Raw genomic sequence first — 25,628 nt, 5'->3', positions numbered from 1 at the left:
GACTTTATTATGGGTGAAGAGAAATAAGTGATCAAATCTGCTGGGTCAAAAATATACATACAGCAGTGCTAATATGTCCCTTGGCCATTTTCACTTCAATTAGGCGCTTTTGGTAGCCATCCACAAGCTTCTGGCAAGCTTCTGGTTGAATCTTTCACCACTCCTCTTGACAGAATTGGTGCAGTTCAGTTAAATTTGATGGCTTTCTGACTGTTTCTTCAGCATTGTCCTCAAGTTCCAATGAGACACAGGCACTCATCAAATGCCGTAACACCGCCTTTAGATCAGGGGACAAGATAAAAAATAGAGCTGCCAGAGCTGATCTGAAAAGAGGCATTAAAAAGGCCAAGGCAGCATATACTAAGAAAATTGAGGAGCACTTCACAGAAAATAACCCAAAGAAGATGTGGCAAGGAATACGACATATTACCAACTACAATAACAATAATATGTCTGTTAACGCAGATGCCTCACTAGCGGAGGAATTGAACAATTTCTTTGTCCGCTTTGAGACTGATAAATCAGACCCAGTCTCAACACCACCCTGCAGCAATACACTGACGTTCCGGGAACAGGAAGTGAGACTGGTAATGCGGTCTGTGAACACCAGGAAGGCTGCTGGCCCAGACGGAGTACCTGGGAAGGTGCTCAATTTTCAATTGTTCCCTGCAACAATCCATCATTCCATCCTATCTGAAATGGCGAATTGAGATGGCGGCGCGCACTGACGCAGCGGCTTCAAGCTCTCCAGTTCGGTGTCGTTCGTTATCTTACAGTCGCCAGGATTTACTCACTATCCGAAGGATATGCGATACATCCGATTTCTTAACACACTCTCCGGGATCTCCGTGGCTAGCCAGCCCACCAAAAGCACGTCGAAGGCGGCGAAGGGACAGAAAACAGAAGCGTGGATGCCGGGCGGGCCTTGCTGCTAAGCTGAAACAACAACCACACCGAGCACCGCTTCCTAGTATCCTTTTGACCAACGCCCGATCCATCACCCACAAAATGGATGAGTTGGAACTTCGTATTGCTACCAACAGCTTTGTTAGAAACTGTAATATTATTATCATCACAGAAACGTGGCTACACCCGCATATCCCCGACGCGGCGGTATCGCTAGCTAGCCGAACGCTTTTTCGAAACGACCGTTCAAAAGTATTAACAGGCAAAAGCAAGGGAGGAGGACTGTGCATGTATATACATAATGAATGGTGTTGTGACAGTAAAATTATTGACACTCACTGTTCCCCGGATTTAGAGTTATTAGCAATACGATGTAGGCCCTATTATCTACCAAGAGAGCTAAATGTCGTCATAGCAACGGCTATCTATATACCTCCGAATGCTAACGTTAACACGGCTCTTAACCTCCTGCTAACGGCTGTAAACAAACAACAGCTTGACCACCCCGATGGAGTTTTTATTGTCGCTGGTGATTTCAACAAGGCGTGTTTAAAGACTGTTTTACCTAAGTTTATTCAATACGTAAATTGTAATACTAGAGGAGACAAAACTCTTGACCATGTCTATTCTAACATCAAACATGCTTATAAAGCCACTTCACTCCCTCACCTAGCTGGATCAGATCACCTCTGCCTATCTCTCACCCCCGCTTACACTCCACTCCGGAGGCAAACAACGCCACAAATAAAGATAATAAAAACTTGGCCCGACAACGCACTCTCTCAGCTGCAGGACTGTTTTTCCCGCACCAACTGGGAACTTTTGGTACACGACAACCTCCAGGACTACACGGACTCTGTACTTTCTTACATAAAAAACTGCATCGACAACGTCACTATAGATAAACGAATACAGGTTTTTCCTAACCAAAAACCCTGGATGACCAATGAGACACAGGCACTCATCAAATGCCGTAACTCCGCCTTTAGATCAGGGGACAAGATAAAATATAGCGCTGCCAGAGCTGAGCTGAAAAGAGGCATTAAAAAGGCCAAGGCAGCATATACCAAAAAAATTGAGGAGCACTTCACAGAAAATAACCCAAAGAAGATGTGGCAAGGAATACGACATATTACCAACTACAATAACAATAATATGTCTGTTAATGCAGATGCCTCACTAGCGGAGAAATTGAACCGTTTCTTTGCCCGCTTTGAGACTGACAAATCGGACCCAGTCTCAACACCCCCACCACCACCCTGCAGCACTGACGTTCCGGGAACAGGAAGTGAGACTGGTAATGCGGTCTGTGAACACCAGGAAGGCTGCTGGCCCAGACGGAGTACCTGGGAAGGTGCTCAAAGCCTGTGCTGACCAGCTGGCTGGAGTCTTCACAAAAATTTTCAATTGTTCCCTGCAACTATCCATCATTCCATCTTGTCTGAAATCTGCCACCATCATCCATGTCCCCAAAAAGCCAACCATTGGCAGCATGAATGATTATAGGCCTGTTGCCCTCACGCCTGTGATCATGAAGTGCTTTGAAAAGTTGGTAGCCCGCCATATCAGGAATACAATCTCTCCCTCAACTGACCCTCACCAGTTTGCTTATAGAGCAAACAGGTCCACTGATGATGCTATTGCCATTGCTCTTCATACAGCACTGAGCCACCTGGAACACCATGGGAACTACGTGAGGATGCTCTTCATTGACTATAGCTCAGCCTTCAACACCATAAAACCGGACATTCTGACTTACAAACTCTCCCACCTTGGACTATCCTCTTCAATTTGCTGCTGGATAAACAACTTCTTGACTAACCGACCACAGACTGTTAGACTTGGTGCCTACCTCTCTTCCTCCATTACACTGAGCACTGGCTCCCCTCAAGGCTGTGTACTGAGTCCTCTTCTGTACTCCCTGTACACATACGACTGTACACCCACCCACCAGTCATACGCCATCATCAAATTCGCTGACGACACCACTGTGGTCGGACTCATCTCAGAAGGGGATGAGTCGGCCTACAGAGATGAGGTCAACAAACTGTCTTCGTGGTGCTCGGTGAACAATCTCACACTGAACACCACGAAAACTAAAGAAATTATCCTGGACTTTCGCAAACTCGGCACAGATCTGGCCCCACTCCTCATAAATGGAGTATGTGTAGACAGGATCCAGTCCTTTAAATTCCTGGGGGTCCACGTCACGGATAAGCTCTCATGGTCTACAAACATCACGGCAGTAGTAAAGGCTCAGAAACGACTCCATTTCCTCAGCGTACTTAGGAAGAACAACTTGGGCACCAAGCTTTTGATAACCTTCTATAGAACCACTGTAGAGAGCATCCTGGCGTACTGCATCACAGTGTGGTACGCTGGAAGCACAGCGGCAGACAAAAAGGCCATGCAGAAAGAAGGTGATTAACACTGCCCAGAGGATTGTCGGCTGCTCTCTGCCCTCACTGGAAGACATTGCCAGCCCTCGTTACCTCAGCAGAGCCAGAAACATCATAGGGGACCCTTACCACCCTGGTCACAATCTGTTCCAGCTGCTGCCCTCTGGCAGACGCTATAGGTCCCACAAAGTACGGACAAATAGGCTTAAGGACAGTTTTTCCCCACATCCATCAGAACTCTAAATTTGCGGTAACACAACACACATTCCCTTCTGAGGTAATATGAAAAGATGTTTGGGTGGTGATCTGCCTCCTACTAGCTGTGACCTGTATCCATAACAGCAGAATGCCAATTACAAGTCCGTAACTATCACTTATTTAGGTCTTTTGCCGAGTAAACGTAGCTTATGGAGAAGCAGCACCAATTTCGTCATACGCAGTTTCTGGGTGTGATGACAAGTAGGCTTTTTTGTTGTTGATAATGACGACAGGGCCTATGTCCGATTATTATTATTAAGTTCTCAATGGGGTTTAAGTCAGGACTTTGGGAAGGCCATTCGAAAACCTTAATTCTAGCCTGATTTAGCCATTCCATTACCACTTTTGATGTGTGTTTGGAGCACTGTTGCTCTAGGGACCTGCAGCTGCTTTGAAATGGCTCCAAGTGACTATCCTGACTTGTTCAAGTCAATGATTCGCTTTTTCAGATCCATGCTGAGCTCCTTTGACTTTCCCATTGTAGCGTTTGCATTCAATGAGCCCTATTTAAATGGCCTCAGAGAAGTCACCAGCTGTAGTCACTCAATCACTCACAAGAAGTTAAGAGGCCATGCTATGAAGCTCATTTCACTGACAACTTTCTAAGTCACCAAAATCGCTATTTCGTGTTGCTGTATGTATATTTTTGACCCAGCAGATTTGATCACTTTTTCTGTTAACCCATAATAAAGTCATAAAAGAACCAAACTTAATGAATGTTTTTTTGCGACAAAGAAGTATCTGTTCCAATCACTATCAGAGAAAAATCAGAGTTGCAGAAATAACTGGAAACTCAAGAGAGCCATGACATTATGTTCTTCACAACAAACTTTTGACCACAACTGTATGTGAGTACATACGGTATAGTCTCTGAAAGCAAATATGTGCTTTCTGCTAAAAAATTGTATACTAAACTCTGACGCAAAGAAAACCATTAATATTGGATAATTACATATATCATAATTAGTTTCTTGCTGCATAAGCTTCAAAGTTCACAGATTGCTTGTTTAATTATAATTGCATTCAGGTTTTATAATTGTTATAATTCATTTATTTATAAAATATAAGTGTATTTTTTTAAAATACCACCAAAAAGCGTCACTTATTTAGTAACATATATATATTTTTTTAAATATATTTAAAGATATATTTTCTTCCTTCCTTTATTGTACAAAATCCTAACCAAAGAGACTTGAAAAAATATTTCAGTGTACCGTTTCACCGCTAGTGTTCATTACTCTGTAGACTGTGGCTCTCACACACAAGTCATTGTTTTAATCCTACCGATTCAGGACGACTGCAGTGTAACGCCGCTCCACAAAAATAATTCCACATAAAATGTTAGTGAATGGTGAAGGAAAGTTGGCTTCAGGCCTTTCTTTGGTCTCTGCCTCTTCATCATCATCTTCCTCTTCAGAATCACTCCAAGAAACATAGTTGTCTTGGTTTCGGTTGTTGTACCACTCCACACTCTCAAATTGCTGCCTCTCAAAGGGTTTGTACTCATGCAAAATCTCCAACAGTCGGAGAACCTTTGGTGTGACAAACTTCAGGTCCAAGGATGCTGGAGAAAAATATTCTTCACAAAGGGCATGTAATTTTCTGAGAATGGTGTCAGTGAACAGCAGAAACTTGCGGTTAATTGCCCCTTGTTCATGCTTGATGTACTTCTGGAGCTCACGCACCATGATACCTGCTGCTTTATCTGCACACCAAGGCCCCAGCACCTGCAGCACAGCCCTGCAGTCACTTAGGACCTGAACAAGATGGGAAGAAAGTAGTTTGAATTTATAATAAAAAATAAATGAATTTTTAAAAAAAAGGAATTACAACAGAATTTTATGACGATTTATTGTTTCCTTAATGTGGTCTTGACGTAATTTTTACGGGGGGGGGGTTATTCTTCCCACCGTATCTACTCGCACTTAAGCCGCCCCCTTAAAATTGTTGAATTTTACAATTTCTCGCGTATAGGCAGCCCGATTTGCAATTTTCACCTCCATATTCATGGTTTTAATAGGGAGTACAAATTTGGTACTTTGAAGGGAAAATCTTAAGAAAAATCATCACACGTGATATTTCTGAGATACTGTTTGAATCAAAAGCTTATTATTAGGCTCAATCTCATAAGGAAGCTTATATGCCTGTAATTGTAAAGGCTAAATATCAAATTATTCAATTTGAAAAAAGAAATAAGTCTATCTTGATGACAACCTAATGCTTAGTGGCAGAAATGACAATTTTCTTACCAGAAGTTTAAGATGTTGTGGCGACCAAATTGCTTCTAATGTCGAAATATCTCGATTTTTTCGATGGTTCATATTACTGCAATAGTTGTCACTTTCGAACAAGAAATAAAAACAAAGCAGAATTTTGTTTTATTTCATAATCACAAATGTACAATCATTTCCTTTATGTGTTTCGAAAGGGTGTTGCCCGGACGTGACGAATTCAAAAGGAAGTCATGTGAGCAGTATAACCAGAAAGTGTGTCTGGGTCTCTGGATGCAATAATAGCATGAGATACACATTACGCAGGTATCGAGGCTGATATATTAACAATCGACCGCAAGACCTTTGATCAGCCTTAACAACTATCGGGATGTGCTGACAGGGTAAACAATACAAACACTTAGAGGCTACTCACGTCTGGCTAGTCAGAGCATGTTTAACTATGGTAAGATGGCGACGCCCTGAGCGAGTAGTGACAGACAAGTGAGTTATATTACGTTTTAGGGACATCAAAATAAATTTTGTTTAGCGTTTTATCTGTTTATCTTTTCTCTATTTTAAAATAAATGACTGTATCGGGTATGGTGTTATGCACATGGTTTGATTTTTAAATAATTTATTTACAGTGGTACCTCGACATACGATCTTAATCCGTTCCGGGACTGAGATCGTATGTCGAGCTTTTCGTAACTCGAGCAAACGTTTCCCATTGAAATGAATTAAAAACAAATTAATTTGTTCCAACCCTCTGAAAAAACAGCAAAAACAGGATATTGGAATGGAAAAAATGTTATACCGTAATTACTCGAATATAACACGCAGGTTTTTGCTATATAATTAATTCCAATAGTTGGGGGTGCGTGTTATAATCAAGAACTAAAATAAATTACAAATTTTCGATCGAAAAAAGCATTGTCAAACTCACTTTGACGCACGGATTTTACGTCATCTCGTACAGCTGACGCACGGATTTTACGTCATCTCCTAAAGCCGACGCATGGATTTTACGTCATCTCGTAAACCCGATCGAAAATCGGAAAGCCGAGACCACCACTGCCCACCTCTAGCCTCGTACTCGTCTCAGTTCACCCTCTCTCAGTTCAGTGTTATAATCAATAACTAAAATAAATTACAAATTTTCGATCGAAAAAAGCATTGTCAAACTCACTTTGACGCACGGATTTTACGTCATCTCGTACAGCCGACGCACGGATTTTACGTCATCTCGTAAAGCCAATCGGATGATGTGTTGTGGGAGGAAGAGGAAGTTGACGCATACCGGCTGTAGCCAATCCATTGTTTGCTTTCGTTTCCTGTATTTAAGTAGCGACGCGTCATCACACGTCGCCGGATCGTTCACTATCGTTGACTATCATTGACTGTTGTTAGCGGTTGCTAGCGGTCGCTAGCTGTCGTTATTCTGTTGCCTCTGTCCGTATGCGCGCCGCATGCGGCCACGTTTGTTTCCACGCCTTGGTTGATTCATTAAAGGACTCCGTATCACGCTGAATGCCTCGTCCTCTCCTGCTTCCTGTATTTGGGTCTACCTACATCCACGGTCGCGTCGCACAACGCGGCGCGACCGTAACAAATGCCCCCGATCGTGCTGCGACGACCCAGCGACGCGGCGCGATCATAAAAAGAGGACAGACAAAGAGAGAGAGGAACTCTTCATTTGAAGGATTCTAATGAATAAATTTGTTTGAACAAAACAATCGTGAAACGAAGAAAAAAAGGTAAGATTTCTGATTTTCGTCAGCGGGAAATTTTAGGTGCGCACTATATTCGAGTACTGCGTTTTTCCAGATATTTTTGGCCCAAAATTACCTGCGTGTTATTTTCGAGTGCGCGTTATATTCGAGTAATTACGGTATTTCTTCCAATTCGCCATCTATTAACAAAGTAACATAACTAGTGGTTTAATGGTAATAAAATGTGTTTAATATTACTAAAATTGGGCGGATTATGCCGACGGGAGAGAGAGATGCACAGACCGGGGGGGGGGGGGGGTGTTCTCCGGGGGACTTTCCACGACAACGCACTCTTGACCGAACAAATTAATTTAAATTAACTTGGATTAATATATACAGACACTCAAACATACATTTAATGTAACTTTATACAAAACTGAATTCTATATATATATTTTTTTTTTAACCTTCGTTCTGGCCGGGTTAGTTGTTTGCCAAGCCTCCACCCTCACGTTCGCTATCGATGGGCTGTTTGCTGTTGTACGTATTCCCTTCAAAATATTCCGAAAATGATGCACACAGATGTCCTCACAATAGGATAACACACGACCACTTGCCAACGAGAAGTAGTCTTGAATTAGCGATTGCTCTGCCAACTGGAGCTAACAGGCTAGGGCGAAAACAGGAAACGCAATAGCCTACCCACGTATTGATTGTGGGTAATGAAGTTTTATTCTGAGAAAGGGTGCCATTGCCTATCGGCGGTGTGTGGACGAGTATACTTCATTACCCAGAAAGCCCTCTTTTTGCCCGCACATGCGCGTTGTGCATTTTCTGGTCGATGCGTAGGAGGAAACTCGTCTGAATAAATCGTTCAGTCCTCGTAGATATCTGTTATTCACGAAAGAGATGCGGCAAAAAAGACAGTGCGCTACAATGATAAACAGCCTCTCATGTCATGGCCACCTGGCTTGGTCGCATCTCAAAATTTTGATCGTATCGCAGGCGAATTATTCGATCTAAATTTTCATCGTACCACGAGCATATCGTACCACGAGCTGATCGTAGGTCGAGGTAGCACTGTAAGTTATTTCCAAATTAGAGTGGAAAATACGTTTTTGTTCACCTACAAACTAGCAAGATTTCCGGCTGTCAAAGAGGTCTAACTTCTTCTAACGAGGTCTCCACTCGTTACCTGTATTAATAGCATCCGTTTTAACTCAGTATCGGTATAAAAGACACCTGTCCACAACCTCTGTCTCTCACACTCCAAACTCCACTATGGCCAAGACCAAAGAGCTGTCGAAGGACACCAGAGACAAAATTGTAGACCTGCACCAGGCTGGGAAGACTGAATCTGCAATAGGTAAAACGGTGCAAAGAAATCAACTGTGGGAGCAATTATTAGAAAATGGAAGACATACAGGACCACTGATAATCTCCCTCGATCTGGGGCTCCATGCAAGATCTCACCCCGTGGCGTCAAAATGATAAAAAGAACGGTGAGCAAAAATCCCAGAACCACACGGGGGAACCTAGTGAATGAGCTATTGAGAGCTGGGACCACCGTAACAAAGGCTACTATCAGTAACACAATGCGCTGCCAGGGACTCAAATCCAGCATTGCCACGTGTCCCCCTGCTGAAGCCTGTACACATCCAGGCCCATCTGCGGTTCGCTAGAGCATTTGAATGATCCAGAAGGGGACTGGGAGAATGTGTTATGATCAGATGAAACCAAAATAGAGCTTTTGGTAGAAACACAGATTCTCGTGTTTGGAGGAGAAAGAATACTGAATTGCATCCGAAGAACAACATACCACTGTGAAGCATGGGGTTGGAAACATCATGCTTTGGGACTGTTTTTCTGCAAAGGGACCAGGACGACAAATCTGTGTAAGGGAAAGAATGAATGGTGCCATGTATCGAGAGATTTTGAGTGAAAATCTCCTTCCATCAGCAAGGACATTGAAGATGAGACGTGGCTGGGTCTGCATGACAATGATCCCAAACACAGCCCAGGGCAACAAAGGAGTGGCTTCGTAAGAAGCATTTCAAGGTCCTGGAGTGGCCTAGCCAGTCTCAAGATCTCAACCCCCAAAGAAAATCTGTGGAGGGAGTTGAAAGTCCGTGTTGCCCAACGACAGCCCCAAAACATCACTGCTATAGAGGAGATCTGCATGGAGGAATGGGCCGAAATACACGCAAGTGTGTGAAAAGCTTGTGAAGAGTTAGAGAAAATGTTTGGCCTCAGTTATTGCCAACGAAGGGTACATAAAATTCTTTAAAAATCAAACGTGATTTTCTGGGGGGTTTTTCACATTCTGTCTCTCATGGTGAGGTATACCCATGTTGACAATTACAGGCCTGTAATCTTTTCAAGTAGTATAATTTGCACAATTGGTGGTTGACTAAATACTTATTTGCCCCACTGTAAGCCCTACCCTCGATTCAGTCATTTTGTTCGACAAAAGCGGCTTATATGCGAGTAAATACGGTAAATATACACATACATACATATATTTACACACACACACATGTATTGTATACAGTGAGGTGTTTGACCGTAATTATGCATACGAAAGGTGGATACATTAAAGAGGCAGCTATTGCTGCTCTGGCACTATTACTTCCTTCATTCTTAAGGCAATAAAATGGCATTTGTAATCCTTCTGACCTGCCGTGAGATGACTGTCGGGCCCTTGTCTTCTCTTGCAATAGATATGTTATAGTCATTCAAGAAGTTGAGAGCTTCATCTAACTCCACTTGAAGACGAGCAGCGAGTCCTTTCTTATCCAGATAAGGGCCACAATCCAGGACCACTTCTCTTGGCTGAGAGGCATATCTTGAAAGGGTTGAATAAAATAAAATAAATAAACTAATAAAAAAACATAGTAGTTTATTTAAAATGTCTTGTCTTATTATAACATAATCATATGTGAACTGACAGAGCAGAATGAGTCAGAAGTGGTACATAAACGTATTTTTTTTGCTAGTTTAAAATTTCCACATTAAACTGTAAATTAAATAGTATTTTACAGATAGGTTCTATTATTGTTTAATCAAGATCACAATTTGTACATAGTACTCAAGCAAAATATCTCTCCCTCTGTCCCCCTCTGGAAAATGGTTCATGCATGTTGTGTAAGAGATTGCAATAAAAAGAACACTGCCAAAGACTATTGTTTGACGTCCGAACAAGAAATGAACTTACTAATTAGATACTTACAAAGAAGTAACACGTTGAAGCTTCAACATTTGCGCTTTTTTAATTTCAAGCATAAAAAAGAAACATGAAAATGTCAAAATTCACGCTGCTGAAACTCACAAGCGGAAAACAGGATATGAAAATTGGCCCAAGTCAGGGCATCGGTTCTTCGGCGCTGAGATGGGTGGCAGTCAGCGCAGAAGAAGCGAAATTTTACCGTCGAAGAATGAAGCGCCAAATAATACAAACAGCCGAGAAGGACGTCATCTTGCCTTTTCCTGTTTGCTTCTAATTATATTTCACATCGTGCACAGAAAGACTACGGCAGGCCTATTCCACCATTGTCTTGATTTTAAATTGTGATTGAAAATGCCTCCAAAGCGTCCTGGGTCATCTAAGGCATCCAATGAGCCCAAGAAAAAACGTAACATGATGACAGTGACGGAAAATGTGAATTTGCTAGATATGCTTGAAGCCTGGCAATAAGTATGCCCATGTAGCAGGCCATTACGGCATAAATGAATCTACCTTGCGTTACATAAAGAAAGAAGACACGAAACAAAAAAAGCAACAATATATTTTTCCAAGGACATCAAGTGAGTGGTAACCACTAGGAATAAAAATAATTTATTTTAGGATGGGGAATGCCTTATCGGTCTAGATTTTGAACTGCAGGGAGATGCCTCTGGATACTAACATGATTAGAATCAAAGCCAAGACCTTATACAATACTTAGCTCCTGATGGAAACAATGAAGATGAACCTCAGCCCCGTACCAGTGCCGCTAGTGAGGCTCGTGAGTTTATTGCATTGGGTTGGTTTGAAAAGTTTAAGAAGAGGTATGGTCTTCAAAGTGTTTCGCTGTATTGGAGACCTCCTCGGCAGACCTAGAGGCAGCAAAATGGTATGTTGAGGAAGAGTTCCCTAACATAAATGAAGAGAATGGTTATCTACCAGAGAAAGTTTTAAACATGAATGGGACTGGCCTTTTTTGGGGAGAGGATGCCTTCCCGGACATTCTTATTCAAAGATGGACTGAAAATGCCAAGGTTCAGAAAGTAAAGCCAGCCTTAATCTACTAGTTTGACCGTCTTCATGCTTTAAAAATCAAGAACAAAGACTTGCTGCCTGTCTACTGGATGAGCAACAGGAAAGCCTGGATCATGAAAGCCCTTACAGAGGACTGGCTCTTAAAATGTTTCATTCTGAACGCGAAACTGTACCTCGCTGAAAGGGGGCTGCCCTCCAAGGTCCTCCTCCTGGACTGCACTGGAGGACTTGAACTAAAACTCCCATTAACCTATTTTTTGGGATTTATATAAAGCGGAGAGGAACTATTTTCACTGTGAGTACAGTATTAAAGTATTTGTGTGTGTGTGTGTGTGTGTGTGTGTGTATAGAGAGAGAGAGGGGGAGAGAGATTATATTTAGTAGATAATACATTAGAGTCTTTTCATATGCTTAACATCTGTAATGCACTTCTTGAGAATTGTACTTGTGTACTTATATTTTTGTACAGGCAGTAAAACATGTAGTAGTAATGATAGGCCATGTGTGGTCTACATTATCCAGAAAATTTGAGGGACTACTGTATGCTGTTTTAATCAAGAGTGCTATGACCAAGTGACAAATGACGTAGCCAATGAGTTGGCTTGTTTTTTTTTTTTGCTAAATTGCCAGTAGTGTTGCCTTAAAGCCACCGAAAGTATTCTTCTCTGTTGTTTTAATCTGAATATTTTCGTCAATACTGCTATAACCAAGGGACAAATGAGGTGTGGCCAATGTGTTGGTTTGCTAGCAAGCTAAACTGCAGTAAAAACAGGGGTGCTAGATGTTTGACATGCAGTCTAACTTCCCTGGAGAATGGTATGGGAACCCAAACAAGGCGGCATTACCTGGTGTTGTTTCTACGGCCTAAAATGTCCTAGTTTTAAATGATAAACAATTCGACCTTTAATGGGCAGGTTTGTTTGTAAAGTCAACGGTCGTAAATGTGAAATATTTACCATTCATTAGACCCTATGTGAATGGAGCCCAAAATGAATCCATGCTATGACTGTGTCTCATGTTTTTTCCGGACCTTTTAATTTTGTATTTAATGTTAAAACCAGTAAAAAACGCCTTCTACAGGTTCCCTCACTCTTCTGACGTCTTTGTTTTTTTAAGAAATGACGGCAATGTTACATAAATGAGTTATTTTTTTTACAATCTTAATAATAAATGTTCTTTGTGAGTCTTAATCTTCTAAATTTGAATACTCTTTGACAAAAGTAAATCGTTTAATTGATACGGGGCTTTTCACACTGGGCTCTCAGTGTGTCATACATATGAACGTGCCATATAATCCTCAGTTTGGGAAAAATGTGTCACTGTGACTGATTTTACTGTGTCGATCACATAAGATGCATAATTTTATTAAAAAGACCTGTCCAAAACTACAAGGTCAGTGGCAGTTTCAGCATTGCTCTTCAGCACTTGCTCCAAAGTCTGGATTTTTTGCTCAAGATCTGTTGGGTCACAATTGCCATTGAGAATGGAGGCTGTGAGACCAAGAATACGAGGACTGCCGTTGTCATCAAAAAGCTGCAGAAAGTGAAACAAGAGCAAATGGATTAGAATTTTATAGAATGCTTTTTAGCATTACATCACAGGTCAAGCCAAGCAATAGTTGAGGTTGATTGAATGGTTCCGCATAGAACTTTTCATAAATCTTAAAAACAAGATTCCCAAAAACTGAGAGGCAACAAAAATTGTGACATAAAACTGGATCCAATAATGTAAAATGCCAAATTTCAATATTTTACAATAAATAAACCATCGATGAGATCAAAAAGTTAAAACTAAAAAATTATATAATTTTAAGGGAATAATATTTTGATTTTAAATTTAGGACAGTGGGCAATAAGAGGCTGGAAATGTCAACTGCATATATAATCAGAGCTACCAACCTCCGTCGACCACATTTCAGGAGTACCCTTGTCCCATTTCCGGAGTATTTCCGTGGTGAATGTGATTCACGCATATTCAATATAAAATGCAAAAAACAAAAATAAAAATAAGCATAGGTCAATTTAAATCAAACTGTTATTAGCTATCATGTTTTTACATTAAGTGAAATATTGTGTTTTTGCAAACTATTGAAAAAGTACAGCATAATGAAAATAAGTTTATCTTTGTGTTTGGGTCCTTCGTGCGTTTTCGGTCAGTAATTCCATCATGTGTCACGCTGAAGTCGCCCATGCATGTTGTTGCGGGGGTTGATGGAGCCTAACCCAGCGGACTTCGGGCAAAAGGCAGACTACACCCTATACTGGTCCGCAGTCAACCGTAGGGCACACAGAGAGACAAACGACCATACGTACTCACAATGATATCGATTCCAGCAGGAATTGAGCCCGCGGCTGCCTGCACTGAAGTCAGGTGAGTGAACCTCTACCCCAAGAGGCGGCCATGCATGTTGTGCAATGTGCAAATGTCGGTCCTTTTGGAGACGGCATCAAAGCGGGATATTTTGTCAAATAAGAACCATTAAAATTCTGCGAGTGTCTGGATTTCTTAAAAGTTTCATCCACATTACAATCAATTTTGCACTTATTCCGAAGAGGCATATTGACTTACCAGTGCTGTGTACGCCTACTCCCTTTTGAACAACGCCGGAAATGATAGGATGTGTTTCAAAAAAGAAAAAAAAAGGACTGGTGGTTTAGACAGCCTTAATAATACTTACTTCCCGTATGAATATAAAAAAAATGTTAAAGCGATCAAGGCTTACCTATACAATCGATTTCGCACAAGACGAATCATTTGTCAGAACTTGTAATCCGGATGATTCACAATGCACTCGTGTTACCAAATTCTTCAGGTTTACAGTGCATTTGAATCAAGATGGCGGAAGCCATAGCGATGGTGTGAATTTCGAGGCATATACCAAAATTTGGTACTTTTCCAAAAATAGTTGCTTAAAAAAATCTAAGTGACAATTTATTTGGATTTCCGGGGTCGCGGAGTTTGCGTTGCATTTGCGGGTAAACCCCGTAAAATCCAGGGTAGTTGCGCAGCTCTGTATAATGAACAGTTGAAATACCAATTACCACAAAATATAAGGCCTGAACGATGTCTCATTTGACCTGGGACATTGTGATGTGTGCATGCGGAATTCCAATGTATATTCTTAGAGGTCTCTGTTCGGGAGACACATTTGCCTCTTTTAGTAAGCCCCAGGATCTTTGCACTTCTTAGGGCTGTCTTGCCTGACATGCACGAGCAATGACAGCTGCTCATTGATTGATTTTGGACACTTCAAACATGTGCCTTTATTAAATGCGTCAATTTGGTGCCCTTTGGTGTTGATGCAGCTGTCTCAGTTGCCCCACTCCCAACTCGGTGCCAGGAACATGTTCTCCTCGTGTGTCTCCTTAGATAAATAGCTTAAAGCATTAAGTTTGATAATTGGTTTAAATTGTTGCACTAAATTAATTACCAGTTAAGTTTAAAATTTGATTGGATCCTTTTTAAAATAACCTATTTGATGTGTTTGACTTTTAAATTACAAGTATCAAAGCTGCCTTTTATGTTTATAATGTTTATAAACTTTAAATCAAGTTATTTGATTTTATAAAAATTTGCACTACTAAATTAAAAGTTCAAAAAGCTTATTTGGCTTTAAGTATGTCCAAACGAGGTATGATATTGATAATTAACTGTAGTAAGTATTTTAACTTCAAATTTTTCCACCGGCCTTTCATTGCCAAATTTAAAGTTTGCAGACCCTAAACATTTTCTGGTTCTGGTGACATCAAAATAAGTAATATAACAACTTTAATATCTTAATTTTACAATTGAACTCTCCTTATTTTAGTTCAATATCCTAATTTTATACCCAAAGCAGTTATTGTGATCCCTTACGTCGCAAAAAGTTCAAGCAAGTGAAACCTACAACTTCCCATTTGAGTAACGCTAAAATAAGCAACCAAACAACTTTAATCTCATAATGCATTTTTTTCTTTTTTAATCATCCAAAATTACATAGTATTACTAAGTATGACTGTTTTTTTCCAAGATGGCGCCGTCAGGCGGCAGCAGCTTTGTCCACTTTTATTTTTGTGTGTTTTACAGCCTTTCTATCTTTTTTATTACATTTTAATATTTCTTAATATATTCCTTCTTACTTTACTTTGTACTGTATACTTTTTACCGTATTTTCACGACTATATGGCGCACCGCATTTAAAGGCGCAGCCAGGCATGGTAAAACATACACCAGCTCAAACATACACCATCTTAAACATACACTAGCTTAAACATACACCAGCTTAAACATACGGACACACGCTAAAAACACGTTTTTAAAAAGGCAACGGAAGCAAAACTGAGTTCAGTTGTACTTTATTTAGCCATTTTACAATGTACTCACGTTTTTTGATCAGGCATTTTAGACATAAATAGATAGGTAATAAGTAAGTTAATAAATACATAAGCGTGTTGCTGAAATATATATGTGTATATGTGTATATGTGTATATGTGTATATGTGTATATGTGTATATGTGTATATGTGTATATGTGTATATGTGTATATGTGTATATGTGTATATGTGTATATGTGTATATGTGTATATGTGTATATGTGTATATGTGTATATGTGTATATGTGTATATGTGTATATGTGTATATGTGTATATGTGTATATGTGTATATGTGTATATGTGTATATGTGTATATGTGTATATGTGTATATGTGTATATGTGTATATGTGTATATGTGTATATGTGTATATGTGTATATGTGTATATGTGTATATGTGTATATGTGTATATGTGTATATGTGTATATGTGTATATGTGTATATGTGTATATGTGTATATGTGTATATGTGTATATGTGTATATGTGTATATGTGTATATGTGTATATGTGTATATGTGTATATGTGTATATGTGTATATGTGTATATGTGTATATGTGTATATGTGTATATGTGTATATGTGTATATGTGTATATGTGTATATGTGTATATGTGTATATGTGTATATGTGTATATGTGTATATGTGTATATGTGTATATGTGTATATGTGTATATGTGTATATATGTGTGTATATATGTGTGTGTATATATATATATATATATATATATATATATATATATATATATATATATATATATATATATATATATATCCGTTTCTTTGCCCGCTTTGAGACTGACAAATCAGACCCGGTCTCAACACCCCCACCACCACCCTGCAGCAATACACTGACGTTCCGGGAACAGGAAGTGAGACTGGTAATGCGGTCTGTGAACACCAGGAAGGCTGCTGGTCCAGACGGAGTACCTGGGAAGGTGCTCAAAGCCTGTGCTGACCAGCTGGCTGGAGTCTTCACAAAAATTTTCAATTGTTCCCTGCAACAATCCATCATTCCATCCTGTCTGAAATCTGCCACCATTATCCCTCTCCCCAAAAAGCCAACCATTGACAGCATGAATGATTATAGGCCTGTTGCACTCACGCCTGTGATCATGAAGTGCTTTGAAAAGTTGGTAGCCCGCCATATCAGGAATACAATCCCTCCCTCAATTGACCCTCACCAGTTTGCTTATAGAGCAAACAGGTCCACTGAGGATGCTATTTCCATTGCTCTTCATACAGCACTGAGCCACCTGGAACACCATGAGAACTACGTGAGGATGCTATTCATTGACTATAGCTCAGCCTTCAACACCATAAAACCGGACATTCTGACTGACAAACTCTCCCACCTTGGACTATCCTCTTCAATCTGCTGCTGGATAAACAACTTCTTGACCAACCGACCACAGACTGTTAGACTTGGTCCCCGCCTCTCTTCCTCCATTACAATGAGCACTGGCTCCCCTCAAGGCTGTGTACTGAGTCCTCTTCTGTACTCCCTGTACACATACGACTGTACACCCACCCACCAGTCTAACGCCATCATCAAATTCGCTGACGACACCACTGTGGTCGGAATCATCTCAGGAGGGGATGAGTCGGCCTACAGAGATGAGGTCAACAAATTGTCTTTGTGGTGCTCGGTGAACAATCTCACACTGAACACCACGAAAACTAAAGAAATAATCCTGGACTTTCGCAAACACGGCACAGATCTGGCCCCACTCCTCATAAATGGAGTATGTGTAGACAGGGTCCAGTCCTTTAAATTCCTGGGGGTCCACGTCACGGATAAGCTCTCATGGTCTACAAACATCACGGCAGTAGTGAAGAAGGCTCAGAAACGACTCCATTTCCTCAGGGTACTTAGGAAGAACAACTTGGGCACCAAGCTTCTGATAACCTTCTATAGAACCACTGTAGAGAGCATCCTGGCGTACTGCATCACAGTGTGGTACGCTGGAGGCACGGCGGCAGACAAAAAGGCCATGCAGAAAGAAGGTGATTAACACTGCCCAGAGGATTGTCGGCTGCTGTCTGCCCTCACTGGAAGACATTGGCAGCCCTTGTTACCTCAGCAGAGCCAGGAACATCATAGGGGACCCTTACCACCCTGGTCACAATCTGTTCCAGCTGCTGCCCTCTGGCAGACGCTATAGGTCCCACAGAGCATGGACAAATAGGCTTAAGGACAGTTTTTTCCCCACATCCATCAGAACTCTAAATGTGCGGAAACATAACACACATTCCCTTCTGAGGTAGTATGAAAAGAAGTTTGGGTGGTGATCTGCCTCCTACTAGCTGACTGAAGGTAAGTGAAAGAGTGAGAGGTAAGCGACCTGTATCCATAACAGCAGAATGCCAAATTACAAGTCCGTAACTATCACTTATTTAGGTCTTTTGCCGAGTAAACGCAGCTTATGGAGAAGCACCACAAATTTTGTCACACGCAGTTTCTGGGTGTGATGACTAGTAGGCTTTTTTGTTGTTGATAATGACGACAGGGCCTATGTCCGATTATTATTTTATATACATATGTATACATATGTATGTATATATATATATATATATATATATATATATATATATATATATATATATATATATATATATATATATATATATATATATATATATATACATACATATACATATGCACATACATGTACATACACATATATACATACATACACATGGATGTACATCCATGCATACGGTAGGTCTTAACACTCAGCCATTTGTTTTGTTAAAGAGCCTGAGAGCTGATGGGAGGAAGGATCTGCGGAAGCGCTCCTCCCAAAAAGTATCCCATACGAATATGCTGTATCCAATACAATAATCAAAATTGCTCAAGTCTGCATCGATATTTTATCAGGTTTGTAAAATAATTTGGGTTGAAAATGCTAACACTTACCTTCATAATCTGACAGTAGGGATGATCTGTGATAGCAAGATGACAATCATCAAAAACAACCAGGTTGATTTTTGATAAAGGTAAAATCTGATTCTTCAGTACATGCAGAAATATATGGCAAGTCATAACCAGCACCTAAAATCAGAGCGAGAGAAAATTATACAATGGTACATTTCAGTCAAGTGTGTGCGTCTGTGCGCGTGTGTGTATGCATGCATGCATGCATGTATGTATATACACACACATATATAAATGTATACACACACACAGCAATACCTCGGATATCATGGCTTCAACTATCGCGGTTTCACTACATCACATTTTTTTCCTTGGGAATTTTTTTTGTTAATTCAAGTTTTTCGTAAGTTCATAAAAATGTGAAAATCCAAACTGAAACTCGCAAGCGGAAGCCAATCCCTTGTCCTCCGCGTGAAAGTAGAACTCAGCACTGAAGTAAAAAAAATATATAAATGAATAAATACTTTTTTTAAAGTTCATAAAAATGGAAAAAATTCACGCTGAAATTTGCAAGCTGAAGCCATTCCCCTGTCCTCCGCTTGTTACGACGGCTGAGCACTGAAGTAAAAAATACATTTAAAAAATACATTAAATAAAAACATACAAATGTGTGTATATATATATATATATATATATTTCATCATCATAGGCGCCGTTCAAAGCGGCTGCTAGTTGCAGTGGCTCCCTAAACCCTCACTCGTATTCTGTGTTTTTAGTTTTTAGGGCTTTTTTTAGAGCTTTTTTATCCTTTATTTTTACGTTTTATTGTCTCTTAGGATTTTACTTGTTACTTTGCTTTATATATTATATTCCAAACTTTAATGTTTTAAAACTTTACTTTCAAGACTTTACTCCAAGACTCAAGTTGTGCGAGATGCAGTCTTTGAGCTATTAGTTTAGTTTATCTTTGCGAATTCTGGACATTATAATTTGACCCACTCAGCCATGCCTCCGCTGTTTTACACAAAGGATCAGCTGTTAGCGCTACGCAACACCTGGATTCCCCTGGACCTGGACCTCCCCGCAGAGTTAAAGAGGAAGAGAAGAGGATGCAGAGCTGGACGAAAATGTCAGGAGAGAAAGCGACGTTGCAGTCCCAGCATTCCATCTATTATTATGGGGAACGTAAGATCTCTCCCCAATAAGATGGAAGAGCTAACGGTGCTTACCAAACAACAACGACAATATCAGAAAATCTGCATTATGTGCTTCACGGAGACCTGGCTGAATGAACTAATTCCGGACTCTCTCGTCTCCTTGGATGGTTTTCAGCTGGTGAGGACGGACAGAGATGCTGAGGAGAGCGGTAGGAAGAAAGGGGGGGGGGGGGGGGGGGGGGACTAGCTGTTTTTATTAATAGTAGATGGTGCAGCCCCAGGCATATTACTGTGAAGGAGCAACTCTGCACTCGAGATATCAAGCTAGTAGCTGTTAGCATCAGGCCGTTTTACATCCCCGGGAGTTCTTGCACGTTATCGTAATAACTGCGTATATACGTCCCTCGGCCGATGCGGCAGTCACCCGCGAGCTGCTTCGCGCCACTGTGTCCTGGCTGCAAACGTCACACCCCCAGTCTCTCCTTCTTATCTCTGGTGATTTTAACCATGCTCCCTTGGCTTCTACTCTCCCCACCTTCACCCAGTATGTGAAGTGCCACACCAGGGAACAAAAAACTCTGTATGCCAACACAAAGGAGGCATACAGCTCAGTCCCCCTCCCCCCACTGGGGCGCTCAGACCACAACCTGGTAATCTGATCCCCACCTACATCCCTATGGTGAGGAAAAAAACCCAACCACAAGGATCGTACAAAGATGGACCGAGGAGACCAGCATGGTACTGAGGGACTGTTTTGAGACCACTGACTGGGAGGTGCTGTGCAATTCAGATGGGAAAGACATTGACAGCTTGACCCACTGCATCACAGATTATATTAACTTCTGTGTTGAGAACTGAATCAGTTCTTTAACAGATTCAGTCCTGCCCCCACTCCCCTGACCCCCCAGACCAGAAGCAACTCTCCCCCCTCGTTCTCTTCCTCCTCCTCTTCCTCCCCCTCTTCCACCGGTCTCTGCATTACTGTCGATCAGGTGATAAAACAGCTAAAGAAGATTGAGGCAAGGAAGGCTACCGGTCCAGACGGCCTCAGCTCCAGACTACTGAGAGTGTGCGGATCAGCTTGGTAAAGTGATTCTGCATATTTTCAACCTCTGCCTCAGTGTGCAGAAGGTCCCCACCTTGTGGGAAACTTCCTGTGTGGTCCCAGTTCCAAAGACTGCGTAACCCAGGGAGCCAAACCACTTCAGGCCGGTAGCATTAACCTCTCACCTGATCAAGACATTGGAGAGAATCATCCTCAATCACCTCAGCCCCCTGATGAATGCAGAGCTGGACCCTCTGCAGTTCGCCTATCGTCCAGGCATTGGTGAGGAAGATGCTACCACCTACCTGATGCACAGGTCTCTTACACACCTGGAGAACACGGGAAGCATGCTAAGAATGATGTTTTTTGACCTCTTCAGTGTGTTCAACACCATTCAGCCGGTCCTACTGAGGGGGAAACTGGAAGAGGCTGGAGTAAGGAACCGCATAGCCGCATGGATCATCGACTTCCTCACTGACAGACCACAATAGGTGAGACTCCAGGAGTGTACGTCTGATGTGGTAGCTTGCAGCACGGGGGCCCCACAAGGCACAGTGCTCTCCCCACTCCTCTTCTCCCTCTACACATCGGATTACAAACATAATACAGACACCTGCCACCTCCAGAAGTTCTCTGACGACACCGCTATTATTGGACGAGTGACGGACGGGAACGACCTGGAGTACAGGGGAGTCATCACAGCCTTTGTTGACTGGTGTAGGCAAAACCACCTCTACATCAACACCAGTAAGACAAAGGAAATGGTCATCGATTTTCGGAGGAATCCTCAACAGACCACTCAGGTGAACAATCAGGGTACAGACATTGAAATCGTGGAGAATTTTAAGTACCTGGGTATTCACCTCAACAACAAACTGGATTGGTCCACAAACATAGATGCCCTGTACAAAAGGGGCCAGAGCCGCCTCTACCTACTGAGGAGTCTACGGTCCTTTGGAGTGTGCAGGACACTGCTGAGGACTTTCTACGACACTGTGGTGGCATCTACAGTGTTTTATGCAGTGCTCTGTTGGGGATGCGGGAGCACGGAGAGGGACAGGAACAGGCTGAATAAGCTGGTCAGGAGGGCAAGCTCTGTTCTGGGCTGTCCTCTGAACTCTGTGGAGGAAGTGGGAGAGCGGAGAATGCTGACCAGGATGATGTCCATCATGGACAGCACCTCCCACCCCCTGCATGAGTCTGTGGAGTCCCTCCGAAGCTCCTTTAGCAATAGACTGCGGCACCCTCATTGCAGGAAGGAGCGCTTCCGCAGATCCTTCCTCCCATCAGCTGTCAGGCTCTTTAACAAAAAAATGGCTGAGTGTTAAGACCTACCGTATGCATGCATGTATATGTATGTGTAAGTATGTATATATGTGCTAAGCAATACGCTTATTTATTTATATATTTATTCATGTATTTATTTATTAACTTACTTATTACCTATCTACTTATGTCTAAAATGCCTTTCCTATTTCTGCATCCTCACCCTCTTGCTACTGTGACAACGAAATTTCCCGAATACGGGATGAATAAAGTTATCCAATCCAATATATATATATACAGACGCTCCCCTACTTACGAACGCAATTGGTTCCGAGCGATTGTTCATAAGTTGAATTTGTTTGTAAGTTGATTCAGTGCTATATTTTGTATTATAATTTATGTTTAAGGCCGATACAAGTATATTGAAGGTTTATATAAGTGCATTTGTATGTTTAAGGCTTGTATAAGTAACACGCATTGGTTTGTACTGAAAAAAAAACATTTTATAAAATGGAGAGAATATGTACAGTACTGTAGAGAGAGAGAGAGAGATTTATGTATTAGAAACTGGCCAAAAGAAGCGACCTAATGACGATTGCACAGTTTTCTTCTTTTTTTCATCATAAATGATGCGGTAGCACTGTATGGCATCATTAAATTGATTTGCAAACTTTGTGCAACGTTCAATATTTGGGTCCTGCTGCTCGATCTTTCTGTTTATAAATGGTACTGACGGTCGAACGATACAATGCCCGTGAAACGCTCACCACTCTCACGCGCATCAAGCTTCGTTATTATTGCCACTCGTTTCAAATGAAATGGCTTGCCTCTTCCTTGCAACTCCCTCAATAGAAGCCTTTAGCTTTTTACCAACCATATTCAATATTGGATGCATGAGATATTCAATGATACAAATGAAAAAGGTTCTTTGCACACTGGAGATACATGCACGCACTTCCGCATTGCAACGAAGAAGAAGGTAGATGCTGGGTGAGCTGAGCTCTCACAGCGCCAGGCATCGGTATTAGCGGCGGAAAGAAGTACTACTCCGAAAAAGGCGCGAAATACAAAATTGGACTTGTGAACATTTTTGGACTTAAACGCAATTTGCAGACATGTTCGTATGTACTGTTGTTCGTAAGTTCAATGTTCGTAAGTAGGGGAGCGTCTGTATATATATATATATATATATATATATATATATATATATATATATATATATATATATATATATATATATATATATGTGTGTATACTTACATATAAACATACACAGATGTACATTTGCATTTACAAAGACAGGCATATTAACTTCCTTATGATATTGACCCCAATGTACTTTTGATTGATACAGTACAGTTGAGTTTCCAGTTATTTCTATAACTCTGATTTTTCTCTGATAGAGTGATTGGAACAGATACTTCTTTGTCACAAAAACATTCATGAAGTTTGGTTCTTTTATGACTTTATTATGGGTTAACAGAAAGTGATCAAACCTGCTGGGTCAAAAATATACATAGGGCAACACAAATTAGCAATTTTGGTGACTTAGAAAGTTGTGTCAGTGAAATGAGCTTCATAGCATGGCCTCTTAACTTCTTGTGAGTGATTGAGTGACTACAGCTGGTGACTTCTCTGAGGCCATTTAAATAGGGCTCATTGGATGCAAACGCCCACAAACACTACAATGGGAAAGTCAAAGGAGCTCAGCAAGGATCTGAAAAAGCGAATCCTTGACTTGAACAAGCCAGGAAAGTCACTTGGAGCCATTTCAAAGCAGCTGCAGGTCCCAAGAGCAACAGTGCAAACAATTAAGTATAAAGTCCATGGCACTGTTTTGTCACTGGCACGATCAGGAAGAAAACGCAAGCTATCACCTGCTGCTGAGAGAAAATTGGTCAGGAGGGTGAAGATTCATCCGAGAATCACCAAAAAGCAGATCTGCCAAGAATTAGAAGCTGCTGGAACACAGCGTGTTTTGCATCTCCATGGACTGAGAGGCTGCCGTGCAAGAAGGAAGCCCTTGCTCCAAAAGTGGTAATGGAATGGCTAAATCAGGCTAGAATTAAGGTTTTCGAATGGCCTTCCCAAAGTCCTGACTTAAACCCCATTGAGAACTTGTGGACAATGCTGAAGAAACAAATCCATGTCAGAAAGCCATCAAATTTAAATGAACTGCACCAATTCTGTCAAGAGGAGTGGTCAAAGATTCAACAAGAAGCTTGCCAGAAGCTTGTGGATGGCTACCAAAAGCGCCTAATTGAAGTGAAAATGGCCAAGGGACATGTTACCAAATATTAGCGCTGATGTATGTATATTTTTGACCCAGCAGATTTGATCACTTTTTTCTCTTCACCCATAATAAAGTCATAAAAGAACCAAACTTCATGAATGTTTTTTGTGACAAAGAAGTATCTGTATTGTTTTGTGACAAAGAAGTATCTGTATCCAATCACTCTATCAGAGAAAAATCAGAGTTGCAGAAATAACTGGAAACTCAAGAGAGCCATGACATTATGTTCTTCACACGTGTATGTAAACTTTTGACCACAACTGTATGTGTGCGCGTGCGTGCATGTGCGTGTGTGCGCGTCCGGTCGACGCCCCATCCGTTCTACCAAACGTCCGGTCGACCAAACGCCCGGGTACAAAACGTCCGGGGACCAAACGTCTTTCGACGAAACGTCCGAGTGCCATTTCTTTACACCAAGCGTTTTACCTATTGCAGATACAGTCTTCCCAGACTGGTGCAGGTCTACAATTTTGTCTCTGGTGTCCTTCGACAGCTCTTTGGTTTTTTCCATAGTGGAGTTTGGTGTGAGAGACTGAGGTTGGGCACAGATGTCTTTTACGTTAGACCTCTTTGACACCCAGAAATCTTGCTAGTGCTTGCTAGTCGGTGACCAAAAACTTATTTTCCACCATAACTTGGAAATAAAATCTTTAAAAATCAAACAATGTGATTTTCTGTTTTTTTTTTCCACATTTTGTCTCTCATGGTTGAGGTTTACCCATGTTGATTGACAATTACAGGCCTCTCTAATCTTTTCAAGTAGGAGAACTTGCACAATTGGTGGTTGACTAAATACTTATTTGCCACACTGTATAAGACTACGTCAATCACCATTCTGGGTTTTACAAAAGTTGTGTCCTGCTTGTAAAAAAGGAAACAATATCTATCCTGTT

At 41.2% G+C, this 25,628-nt stretch overlaps 1 protein-coding gene across 8 annotated transcripts in view; it reads right to left on the bottom strand.

The window, feature by feature from the left end:
- The window catches only part of dicer1 (dicer 1, ribonuclease type III), a 190,598-nt gene that overhangs the window by 127,870 nt on the left and 37,100 nt on the right, over positions 1-25,628 (bottom strand). For 5 of the 8 annotated variants that reach the window (XR_013305092.1, XM_077620450.1, XM_077620449.1 and 2 more), the window contains exons 5-9: positions 19,017-19,151; positions 13,642-13,668; positions 13,119-13,276; positions 10,162-10,330; positions 4,848-5,320 (exon numbers count right to left, since the gene is read on the bottom strand). Coding sequence is in view for 7 of the 8 variants with exons in the window: in XM_077620450.1 (XP_077476576.1) it covers positions 4,848-5,320; positions 10,162-10,330; positions 13,119-13,276; positions 13,642-13,668; positions 19,017-19,151 (962 nt within the window). In the remaining variant the exon portion in view is untranslated. Of the gene's footprint in view, positions 1-4,847; positions 5,321-5,812; positions 5,904-10,161; positions 10,331-13,118; positions 13,277-13,641; positions 13,669-19,016; positions 19,152-25,628 lie in introns of those variants that run through there. The other 3 variants (XM_077620452.1, XM_077620451.1, XM_077620453.1) reach the window with 3 other exon arrangements.

The sequence above is a fragment of the Stigmatopora argus genome, chromosome 15, assembly GCF_051989625.1.
Source record: "Stigmatopora argus isolate UIUO_Sarg chromosome 15, RoL_Sarg_1.0, whole genome shotgun sequence".
NCBI lineage: Eukaryota > Metazoa > Chordata > Actinopteri > Syngnathiformes > Syngnathidae > Stigmatopora > Stigmatopora argus.
The sequence above is the reverse complement of the archived record's forward strand: the minus strand, read 5'-3'. Positions and strand labels throughout refer to the sequence as shown.